The sequence below is a fragment of the Molothrus ater genome, chromosome 9 (assembly GCF_012460135.2).
Source record: "Molothrus ater isolate BHLD 08-10-18 breed brown headed cowbird chromosome 9, BPBGC_Mater_1.1, whole genome shotgun sequence".
Taxonomy (NCBI): Eukaryota; Metazoa; Chordata; class Aves; order Passeriformes; family Icteridae; genus Molothrus; species Molothrus ater.
Window position 1 is genome coordinate 6,836,577 of NC_050486.2, and position 12,018 is coordinate 6,848,594.

The following is a 12,018-nucleotide window of genomic DNA, read 5'->3' on the forward strand; positions in this document are numbered from 1 at the left end:
ACTTATGGATGTGTCTGATTGCACTGATCTCCTGCAGCACGTTACCTGAAGAGAGAATTCTGTAGCCATCTCCTCTAGGAAGCAACTTGATGCCATTTTTGGTCCAATGAACTGAGGGGACGGGAACACCAGAGGCAGTGCAGGAAACCACGACTGGAGAGAGCTTTGTCACCAGGAGCTCTGTGGCTTCATCTGCTATGGATGGGGGCACTGAAAATCAAGAGCAGGGCAAAGGTTACTTGTCCACATTCATTTGTTACAAATTCTTGGAAATACCAGAGACTCATAAATATCGGTATCAAAGAGGAATGAAATAAAAATCTCATCTCAACACCAGAACACCCCAAAGAAGTTCTGGGTGGCACACACATGTATAGCAATATCCCGTCTACCTTGAACAGTGAGATCAATTGCCCTTTGATCTTCTCCTGCATCATTTGACACAAAGCACTCATAGACAGCAGTGTCATCCACAGTGGGAGAAATGATTACTAAGGAACCTGAAGACAGAAGTCTGAACAAAGAAAAAAGAAAGTAAAAGCCATTGAAATACTTCTTTCCTTCTCAGGTGATCAGCCCACTGAATTTGCTGGCTAGGCAATGTAGTGTTTAGGCACAGACAGATTTTTCAAGTGCCAAAATCATCCCTGAAAACTTGAAACCCACAATGAAAAAGAAAACACCTCTCACCTGTATGTATTCTGGTTCTGATCAACACTAAGCAGATGCCCATTCTTTTTCCAGCTTATTGCTGGTCTGGGAATTCCAGTGGCTTCACAAGGCAAAGTGGTTTGCACATTTACAGTAACTGTGATATTCGTCTGCCCAGGAGCAATAGTTGGAGGAACTAAGGACAAACAAAGCCTAATTATTTAGAATAATTATATATATGTGTATATATATATAGAAACATTTCTTGTGAGAAATGGATTTGTAAAGGATTCTCAAAACCTGACTGAAAGTTCACATAATCTTGTACATTTGTATGCAAACACTGAGATAAGGTGTGGTGACTTAGAAAGGCCATGGAACAGAGATGACATTGTTGAGAGAGATTGAACTAGAAACAAGTTTCAAAAGATGGCCTTGCAAAAAGACCAGATATTTTGGAGAACTAGAGCTGTGAAAGATGCATTGTAGCAAGACCACATGGGGTAAAATAATAGGTGATTGGTGTTAGAAGTATTAGCAGCATTGTGTGCCAAAGGCAGAAAAACATTTTTAAGGTACTGTAATCAGGAAATAGATTGGCTTCTCATAGAATGGCATTGAGTTTTACATCTCTTATGTCTCACCCTTCAACGAGACTGATAATGGAATAAAACCTTTTAAAACACCTCTCAGTTGCCCCATCTCTGTAAAGCTGGGATTTTCCAGCACCTTCTCCCCTGTTTTTTTTTAACCAGAGCAGCTAGGAAGGGGCTGAACTGAGACTGCCTGTGTCAGAAGAAGCCTGCAGGCAGTGGACTGCGCAGCCGTACCGAGGACGTGCAGGTCGAGGCGCTGGCGCTCGCTGCCCGCGGCGTTGGTGGCCATGCACACGTATCTGCCCGTGTCAGCCACCTGAGCCCAGGGGATGTGCAGGGAGCCATCCTCCAGCACCAAATACCTGCAACAGAGCAAACGGGGCTGCCCTCCAGCCATCCACAGGGCACCCTGCCAGAGCACAGAAGAGATGACTCAGGGGACACAACCAACAGCCCAAATGAAGCATGCATTAATTGGGGCACAGAGTTTTCTCACTGATTTCACTCTTTCCCAGCACGTGCATTTCCCAAAGAAATGATGAAATCTGGCTGACATGGTGATTTCACATAAAAGATACTGGATTTACAGAAAACAGCTAACCCCCTTTTTTATGGTTTCTCATTTAACCTTAAAAATCTTAATTAATGCCTGTACTTTTTCTTTGAGATATAACAGAATTCCTTAGCATTTGCTCAGTTCTCAAAAATGCCAAACTTCTTCCTTCTAAAACTGTCAGGAGACAGAAACCATTCACTATGGTAAAAGTTGGTACTAGAATATGTATAAAAAGTTTCAGGTATTAGAAAATGCAGAATCACTTTTGGTCTACATAAAATTGCTTGGCTTCATCCCAAAACTCTGTGCATATATAAAAATCTAAAAATTTTTACATTTACTCTTCAAAGTCTCTAATGTCAGAATGAGTATATTTGGTTGCCAAAGGAATTTTTTATCCTTCTTAACAACAAAAAGGTGAAACCTTTGGTGCTGCCACTTTTCTCTAGAACAATTTCATGTATAATTAAGTTTCTGTAATAAATAGATTCTTAAGTAGCAATGAAGACTATTTATGCTAAAAATTCTGGGCAATACCTGGAATTGTTTCCAGTAAAAACAGCCCCATCCTTCCTCCAGGTGATCCTGGGGGCTGGAACTCCTTCTGCAGCACACTCCAGCAGGGCAGAGGTGTTGACGTGTACCATGACAGTCTGGGGGCTGCTCCGGATCGTGGGAGCCACTGCAAGCAAAAATTGCTGATGACACAAAAGAAGTAACTCTACATTGCAGTGATTGAAACTGAACACATGAAAAGAGGTGCAGCAGTGGGTTTGGGCTCACTGCAAAGACAGGAACAAGTTTCTTACCATTCTGGGTGACGGTAATTGCCAAGGTGCAGCAGGAAAGGAGAAAGAAATTTTGGCTGAAATGCATTGCAAAGGTCAGTTCTGCAAGTTACTGCAAAGGGTACAACTGAGCTAAAACAGCAGGAGTTCAGCACATGGAATTCAGCAAGCTAAGGCTGTGGGGATATCCTTGCTTCCTGATCACACACTAAGGAGAAAAAAGGACTTTAGCTGGACCAGGTTAAGGCCAGTCATTGGGGGCACAGGGTAAGGCAGGGTCCACATGACTGGGCTGTAAAGAGAATAGAAAACAGGGGGGAAAGTTCCTTCCAGTCACCTGAGTGTGAGAGTAGAATAACTTCTCATCAGAATAGAGGTGAGAAAATAAAAAGGTTTAAAATGCAGCTCAGGGCTACGGTAGCACAGGACAAGTATGAAGCATAAGGCCCCTCAAGCCCTGTCCTCTGCAGGTGCAGAGAAGCTGCCACAGCTCTCAAGTAACCTGTCAAGCCAGCTGTGAAACCTTGTCCCAAGGGTGCCAGTCAAATGCTTCAAAGAATTGCTCTGGGTTTGTTCGAGAGCATTTGTCAGTCCTGGATATGGGTGCTCACTCTGGATGTACCATGACTCCCTGTCAGGATGATGGCTGGATGCAGCCACAGATGGTGAGTGAAGCACACAGATGGTGCCTGAGCCATTGCAAGTGCCCAGCAGGTCCCTTAGTCTGGGGGCCAGCTGTGGGCTCAGCAGTGGGACATGAGGCCATGCACATGGCCCCACAGTTTGGGCATGGCCTGAGAGGCCAACACATGGCTGGAGAGTGACCACAAATGCTCAGTTCCTGCTGCCTGAACTGCTGCAAAGCCCAAGGTGCCCGAGGCTGCTGCGTGAGGTTACCGTGCACTGCCAGCAGGAACTCCCTGGTGGTCTCCCCTGCCACGTTCCTGGCCACACAGGTGTATGTGGCACTGTCCCCCAGCTCGGCGTTGTTGATCTGCAGGTACCTCCCGCTGGACAGGATCCGCAGCCGGGGCCCTCCCTGCGGGCACACAGACACAGGCAGGGCTTTAGCCCTTCTCTGCTGGCCTCTCTGCACACAACATCTGCACTGCACTAAGAGCCAGCAGAGAAGGGCACCAATGAACCAGGGACTGAACTCACTGTTCCTTTACATCCCTGAAGAGAAGAGGGTGAAGAAAACTTTTAAAACTTAGCATTGGTTACTGGTTCTCCATTGAAACCCCTACTGAGGCTTGTGCCTGAAGGAGGCACCTGTTACAGAGCCAAAGGGATTTGGAGCTTTTATAGAAAGGGGCACCTAACAGCACAAGATTAATTTAATTTATCTGGTTGTCTATGCACACCACAGGCAGAAGGAATCAAAGTTTCTCTACACTTCCAGCATCACAGTCTGGGTCAGCTGGGAGGCAGCACAGGCTTAGCCAGCTCAGTTTACCAGCCAGGAATTCACCAGCCAGCAGTTCTGGGCACAGGCTGCCGCTCTTCCCAGCCCTGCAGTGACTCCACAGCCCCTGCCAGGATCCAATTCAGTGAGAGCTTCACCACACCCAGCCTGGGTTGTGTCTGCATCAATCACTGACAGCAACATCAGCTACAAGTGCTCAGAGACCTGACTGGATAAAAAACAGCAGGAAAAAGAGCACAAGCTTAGCTTTTCCAGTATGTGCTACCTATCGTCTGGATGGAACTCAAAGCTGACATTCCCATCTACTCTTCTGGTTAGAGGGTCTGAGAAGGGCACCCCAGAGAGATGAAACTCCACTGGCTCTGCACTAGCACCCTGGTACTCTGCTCTCACACCAGGCACCAGCTCCAAGGCTGCAGTGCAGGGCTGGAGCTCTGAGGTGACACAATTCACCACCAGGGTGGATTACTGGCAGATTCTGGGCTATCACTGGCCTTTCCTGTTGAGAACACAACCTATGTGATTGTTTCTAACAGACCTAGAGATAACAGAAGAAAGGCAATGAAGCTATAACTTAATCCTTAGGCTCTACTCAAAGTAAGCCAGAAAACTCATGTTGGAAAAAAAAAATACAAACTCAGCAAGTCTTTTAGTGTTTGAAAAAAGCCAGGTTAGGCCAGGAGGCTCCTATTCTTTTCTTAACTCTCAATGTACATTTCCAAAATCCCTCAAGAGTGCCACAACTTCAAAGCTGCTGGAGGCCAGATCTTTCCATAGTTCTGCTGCTAGAGAAGGTGATGCTGCACAATTCCATCAGTCAGCACATAGAGATGGACTAGGGCAGGCCTCACCTCAAAATCTGCCCAGTGGAAGACAACAAAAGTGGGAGGAATGACAAACTCCACAAGGCTGCTTTACAAAACCAGTGATTTAAATTGAAATAACACTGTGGGCTGAGAACCTGCCTTTCTCCAGCCCTCTCCTGTCACTGCAGCACCTCCACTTTTCCAGGAAAGGAGGATGATTTGCCAAGGAGCTCCTCACCTCTCCTCCCACACCCAAGGACACCCATTTCCAGCTGCTCAGGATTAGTCAGCTGTTACATTTCTTTGGAGTTGAGAAAGCAGCTGAACGCTGGGGAGGACACTGATTTCTCCTGATGTCCAGCATATGAGCTCATGGGTGGGAAGGCCCTGGCACAGGGTGCCCAGAGAAGCTGTGGCTGCCCCTGATCCCTGCAAGTGTCCAAGGCCAGGCTGGACAGGGCTCGGAGCAACCTGGGATAGGGGAAGGTGTCCCTGCCCACAGCAGAGAGTGGCATTGGATGGGCTTTGAAGTCCCAAGAAGCTTCAGCCCCCACATTCTGACATGAGTTCATGAGGCAGGAGAAGAACTAACAGTGCAAAGATAATTCCCAGGTTACCATCTGAGCACCTCTGGCTGTCACAATGTTCCTCTACTTTTGTTTTCTAGTGAATATTTTTAACAGGAACTCCTTTTCATGGTTTATGTTCCTTAAGCACTGCTTTCCAAACACAAGCTTTCCAATGAAGGCCAAGGCAAAAAGCATTACTGTATTTTATTTCCAAACTTTGTTCAACCTTGTTTTCATTTAAAAACCTCACCACCCAATTAGAGAATCAACTGTCCAGAAGTAGAATGGTCCTGTTAAATTTGTTTCCAGTTGGTTCCTGGGCTATATTAAGATCATGGTCCCTAGCAGCACTTTTTAAGACATGTTCACCCACCAGATCTTTCTTCCAGTTACATTTAATTCTTCTAAATCAACCACAGAGAAAGAGTCTGAGGAATGACATGTCAGAGGAAAGCAAACAAGCTGAAACTTGGGTGAAGATTTAGTGATGGGTCACAGCTAAAGGAGAAAATTCATAATCTGTATTTGTTTCTTTATTAATGAACAAAGGTTGAGAGAAAAATTTTAATTTGTAACTGAACTTTAATGTTCAGTTAAGAAGGACCTGTTTTGTGAGTGGTCCCAAGGGTGGGAAGGAAAAAATTCTTTATAAACCATCCTCATCTTGGTAATTGTCTCTCAACCAGAAAAGACTGTATGCCTTGCCATGGCACTATGGAATTCTGAGTGGGAAAGATGCACTTGGTACAAAACCTGGTGATTAGCAACCCATTTTCTTTTAAATAACTTTGAATTCCTTTCTAAATGCTACTAGAGTAGGAGGATGCATAATATAGCCAAAGGAAACACAGAGTGCAGTCTTGTCTCAGCTACCTTTCCTGGGAAGCCATTCAGGAGTTTACCGAAGGCTTCTAGCATTGCTCAGAGGATCCAGGAGGAGCAAGGGATCCCCCTAAAGGAAAAAAGAACAAGTAACAGCGGGATGGCCACTCCACCCACTGGCTCTGGGGGCTCATTGGGGCTGACTGCAGAGGCACTGGGGCTACCCAGCTGCTCTGAGCTGGGGGTATGTGACTCGGGCTGAGGGGTGAGTGAGCAGAGCAGGAGACCTGGAGCACTGCTGTGACAACTGCAGCGAGCAGAAGGCCAGCACCAAGGCTGGAAGCTCAGTACCTCCAGCAGCTCTCCATTCTTCAGCCAGGAGATGGTGGGAGGGGGCACAGCATCCGACCTGCACTCCAGAATAGCCTGGCTGTTCTGCAGCACCGCCAGCTCCTGGGGCCCTCCGGTACCGGCGATGTTGGGGGGGACTGGGTCAAAAAACAGAGAACAAAATCAACACCACACATATGAACTGTCAAGAAAAGTAGTGATTGAAAATTTCCAGTTTATCTCAAGTTGAAAATAAATGCAAAGCTGAGGTATCATTAATTAGTTCTTCCTCTCAACAGCTGTGTTAAATATAGCAGTATATTTCACATCTCTATAGAGGGAGCACAGCAAACTTGATCCAACCAATACTGACATCTGTGAGCTTCCTGGATATTCAAAATAAGACTTGGAATTGTAACAGAAATCAGGTGGAACTTCCCTTCTTATTGTGTTGTCACCATGATATTTTCTGAAAAATCCTCATTGCCCTGGATTTTCTCCTGGGAAGCTGAGAAGCTTCAGAGAGGAATGAAAACAATAATTATTGATTGCTGCTCCTGTGTTTGCTGCTTTGGAATGTGGCTTGGACACTGTTTACCAACAGGTGAATGTTTGATTGGTTCCATGTGAATTGTTTTAATTTAATGACCAATCATGGTCCAGCTGTGTCCAGGCTCTGAGGAGTCACAGGTTTTTCTTTATCATTCTTGTTAAGCTTTCTGATGTCTACTTTCTCTTTCTTTAGCATAGTTTTAGTAAAGCATTCTTTTAATATAATATAATATCATAAAATAATAAATCAGCCTTCTGAGACATGGAGTCAGATTCATCTCTTCCCTCATCCTGGGGACCCTCACAAACACCACATTGTGTATCACATTCAGAATAACCATCTTTAATGAGAAACACTATTATGATCATATCATAGAATATTTCATCTTTAGGAATATGTGTTTATTAAATGAGGTGCTGACATGTACCTTAACAGTTTACAGTTTGAGGAATTTTTTTTTCCCTAAATTAAACTTACCATGCACTCGTACTAAATACTCCTTGTCATCATCTCCTGCCGGGCTAGATGCTAAACATGTGTATCTTCCTGTGTCCTCCACCTGGAAACACAGGAACAATTTCAGCAGAAACTCCAGATTATGGGAAAAATTCAGCAAAACCAAGAAATACAAACACAGTAACAACATACAACAGGCAGCACTAGAACACAAGGACAGGAGACACAGAAAGAAAGTAATGAAGTTGTTGAATATGTCTTTATTTCACTTTGATGGGGTTATTCAGAGATGGCTCAGGAGTTTCAGGACTTCCTAAAATCCCACTGGATAATGTGTGTCCAGCACTGAAGATGGAACTGGCTATAGGGATCCACCTAAGGAAGGCTCAGGTTTGGGTACTGAGGAAATCCTTTTGTGCACACTGTCATTAACATCTTTATGGTTTCTCCTTCCTATGAACTCCTCATTGTACAGCCCAGAAGTGTTTCTTTTACAAACAAAACAAGCAGTAATCAATCCCAAGCTCTATCCCACTTCTGTCTGAGGAACTTCACCTGGGCATCCACAGCTGGACCCAGCCTTAGGTTATTGATGCAAGTTTTTAAAGGTTGTTTGACCTGGACTCTTCTTTAACTACAAATGCAGGTGGGTGAATTTCAGAGGCTTTTAGGACACCTCTGAGGATGGTCCTAAGGCAGGAACCATTTTAGGGATTGCAGAACTGAGATTATTTTGAAACAAACACTCTACCTGAGCACTGGTAATTCGGAGGGCTTCTCTTAGCACGTGAATATTGTCAGTCTGCAGCAGTGGGCGCCCATCCTTCATCCATGAGATTTTGGGCACTGGGATGCCAGAGGAGATGCAGAGAAGCTCAAGTGGGTTGTTAACAATGACAGAGAGCTCTTCTGGTTCATCTGAACCATTGATATGAGGAGGCTCTGCAGAAGGAAAAACATTCCAGTTCTTTATGGACTCAAAACACCTGTAAAAACTAATTGATCTTGTGGGTAGAGTCTGTATAATTAGTGTACATTTAATTATTATTAATTATTTAATTATTATTCATTATTATTTCTGACTGTATCATGAACTGACTGAGGAACTCAGGTAATTTCTATCTGACTCTGCCTATTAATTTTCATATTTTATGATTTAGAATTTTAAGTTAGAAAATGTTTTAAAAAACACACATAAAACACTGTATGATTTCAGCAATTATATTTATCAGCCTTTTTACTGCTGTGCTTTCAGCTGTTCATCTTCCTGTCAAGCTGAGTTTCTGCTAAACAGAGTTACTAATTTATAGCATATAATTATATTAATTATAGCACATTTGGGAAATACATAGTGTATTGCACATTCACACATCTTTAGGTATCTTTCATTTCCTTATTCCTCTCATTTATCATAATGGAAATGACCAGGTTGGACAGGGCTTGCAGCAGCCTGGGACAGTGGAAGGTGTCCCTGCTCATGGCAGGGGGTGGAACTGGATGGGCTTTAAGGTCCCTCCCAACCAAACCACTCTGGGATTCTGTGAGCCTATGGGAACACTCCTTATCCCTGGAGGTGTTTAAAGTGTCATGCTGACAGGCGAGCACTCACCCAGCACCTTTAGGACGAAGTGCTTGCTGCTGTGCCCAGCGGCGTTGGAGGCCACACAGGTGTATCTGCCCGTGTCTGCAGGCTCTGCCCGCAGCACCTGCAGCACCATCCCGCGCCTGCCTGAGCTCAGGCGGGCCCCCAGGGGCGGGGACAGGGCCAGGCCATCCTTGAGCCACGACACGCTGGGGACAGGGGAGCCATCGCTCACACAGCCCAGCGTGGCCGTGTCACCCCGCAGCACCAGCACCTCCTCCGTGCCCCCCGCGCTGTCCAGGCTGGGCGGCACTGCAGGGACACAGATCAGTCACACACAGGAGAGAGGCACTGCAGGGACACAGATCAGTCACACAGGAGAGAGGCACTGCAGGGACACAGATCAGTCACACACAGGAGAGAGGCACTGCAGGGACACAGATCAGTCACACACAGGAGAGAGGCACTGCAGGGACAGAGCTCAGTCACACACAGGAGAGAGGCACTGCAGGGACACAGATCAGTCACACACAGGAGAGAGGCACTGCAGGGACACAGATCAGTCACACACAGGAGAGAGGCACTGCAGGGACACAGATCAGTCACACACAGGAGAGAGGCACTGCAGGGACACAGATCAGTCACACACAGGAGAGAGGCACTGCAGGGACACAGATCAGTCACACACAGGAGAGAGGCACTGCAGGGACAGAGCTCAGTCACACACAGGAGAGAGGCACTGCGGGGACACAGATCAGTCACACACAGGAGAGAGGCACTGCAGGGACACAGATCAGTCACACACAGGAGAGAGGCACTGCGGGGACACAGATCAGTCACACACAGGAGAGAGGCACTGCAGGGACACAGATCAGTCACACACAGGAGAGAGGCACTGCAGGGACACAGATCAGTCACACACAGGAGAGAGGCACTGCAGGGACACAGATCAGTCACACACAGGAGAGAGGCACTGCAGGGACACAGATCAGTCACACACAGGAGAGAGGCACTGCGGGGACACAGATCAGACACACAGGAGAGAGGCACTGCAGGGACAGAGCTCAGTCACACACAGGAGAGAGGCACTGCAGGGACAGAGCTCAGTCACACACAGGAGAGAGGCACTGCAGGGACACAGATCAGTCACACACAGGAGAGAGGCACTGCGGGGACACAGATCAGTCACACACAGGAGAGAGGCACTGCAGGGACACAGATCAGACACACAGGAGAGAGGCACTGCAGGGACAGAGCTCAGTCACACACAGGAGAGAGGCACTGCGGGGACACAGATCAGTCACACACAGGAGAGAGGCACTGCGGGGACACAGATCAGTCACACACAGGAGAGAGGCACTGCAGGGACACAGATCAGACACACAGGAGAGAGGCACTGCAGGGACAGAGCTCAGTCACACACAGGAGAGAGGCACTGCAGGGACAGAGCTCCGTCACACACAGGAGAGAGGCACTGCAGGGACACAGATCAGTCACACACAGGAGAGAGGCACTGCAGGGACAGAGCTCCGTCACACACAGGAGAGAGGCACTGCAGGGACAGAGCTCCGTCACACACAGGAGAGAGGCACTGCAGGGACAGAGCTCCGTCACACACAGGAGAGAGGCACTGCAGGGACACAGATCAGTCACACACAGGAGAGAGGCACTGCAGGGACAGAGCTCCGTCACACACAGGAGAGAGGCACTGCAGGGACAGAGCTCAGTCACACACAGGAGAGAGGCACTGCAGGGACACAGATCAGTCACACACAGGAGAGAGGCACTGCAGGGACAGAGCTCCGTCACACACAGGAGAGAGGCACTGCAGGGACAGAGCTCAGTCACACACAGGAGAGAGGCACTGCAGGGACAGAGCTCAGTCACACACAGGAGAGAGGCACTGCAGGGACAGAGCTCCGTCACACACAGGAGAGAGGCACTGCTGGGACAGAGCTCAGTCACACACAGGACAGGGACAGGGGACAGAGCTCTGTCACACATATCACAAGGGTATTCCAGGAACAGAACAGCTGGAACAAGCTGCCCCTTCTGCACTTCCCCACTTACATAGCTGTGCTAAGCTTTGCTTACAAATTGAATATTATTCTTTCTAAAAAAAACCTGTGACACATTATGGGAGTTGGAACTAGATGAACTTTAAGGTCCCTTCCAACCCAAACCACTATGTGATTTTATGGTTATGAGTGACAATTCAAGTAAGGACTTTTGTAGGGTTAAAACACTTCTCATTTAAAAAAACCCCAACATTTTGCAAGTTAGTATTTCCCCAGTGATCATCTCTAAGATGTACTTGTGGCTATCTGCAATAAGGTGTTGGTGAGAAAGAAAATTAAAGAGTAGGTTTAAGAAATCAAGAAATAAGATTCTTTACATAAAACATTTCAGAAACACTCACCCAAAACTTGCAGGTTGTAATGTTTGTTGTGCACTCCAGCCCTGTTAGATGCTACACAAGTGTACACTCCAGTATCAGATATCTGCACTCGGGTAAGCCTAAGGAAAAAAGCAATTCAAGCAAGCTGTAAATGGAATACGTGGAACACGTTACCTTTATTATAGATGGTTTGGACCAAATTTTACTCTTGCTTCCAAAAATACAGCAGAATTATGCTGATACTGCAAAAAAGAACAGAAAGTCAGCCTGTTAAAAGAAAAGCAAACCAACCTGAGGATCTGCCCAGCTGAGAGGAGCTTGATCTGAGAGGAGACAGACAGAGGAAGGCCATTCTTCAGCCAGTGGAGCTGTGGTGGGGGGGTCCCAGCAGCAGCACATTCAATATTTAGGGAGGTGTCCAAAAGGGCAGTGAGCTCCTCTGCTTCATCTTTACTATTGGCTATCGTTGGAGGAACTGCATTTTG

At 46.7% G+C, this 12,018-nt stretch overlaps 1 protein-coding gene across 1 annotated transcript in view; it reads right to left on the reverse strand.

Annotated features, from left to right (window-relative positions):
- HMCN1 (hemicentin 1) overlaps window positions 1-12,018 on the reverse strand; it is a 164,245-nt gene that overhangs the window by 23,292 nt on the left and 128,935 nt on the right. The window contains exons 66-77 of the mRNA XM_036388148.2: window positions 11,825-12,008; window positions 11,555-11,652; window positions 9,163-9,447; window positions 8,305-8,495; window positions 7,575-7,656; window positions 6,566-6,702; window positions 3,489-3,630; window positions 2,341-2,485; window positions 1,482-1,609; window positions 691-847; window positions 393-514; window positions 46-210 (exon numbers count right to left, since the gene is read on the reverse strand). Of these exons, the coding sequence (XP_036244041.1) occupies window positions 46-210; window positions 393-514; window positions 691-847; window positions 1,482-1,609; window positions 2,341-2,485; window positions 3,489-3,630; window positions 6,566-6,702; window positions 7,575-7,656; window positions 8,305-8,495; window positions 9,163-9,447; window positions 11,555-11,652; window positions 11,825-12,008 (1,836 nt within the window). The remainder of the gene's footprint in view (window positions 1-45; window positions 211-392; window positions 515-690; window positions 848-1,481; window positions 1,610-2,340; window positions 2,486-3,488; window positions 3,631-6,565; window positions 6,703-7,574; window positions 7,657-8,304; window positions 8,496-9,162; window positions 9,448-11,554; window positions 11,653-11,824; window positions 12,009-12,018) is intronic.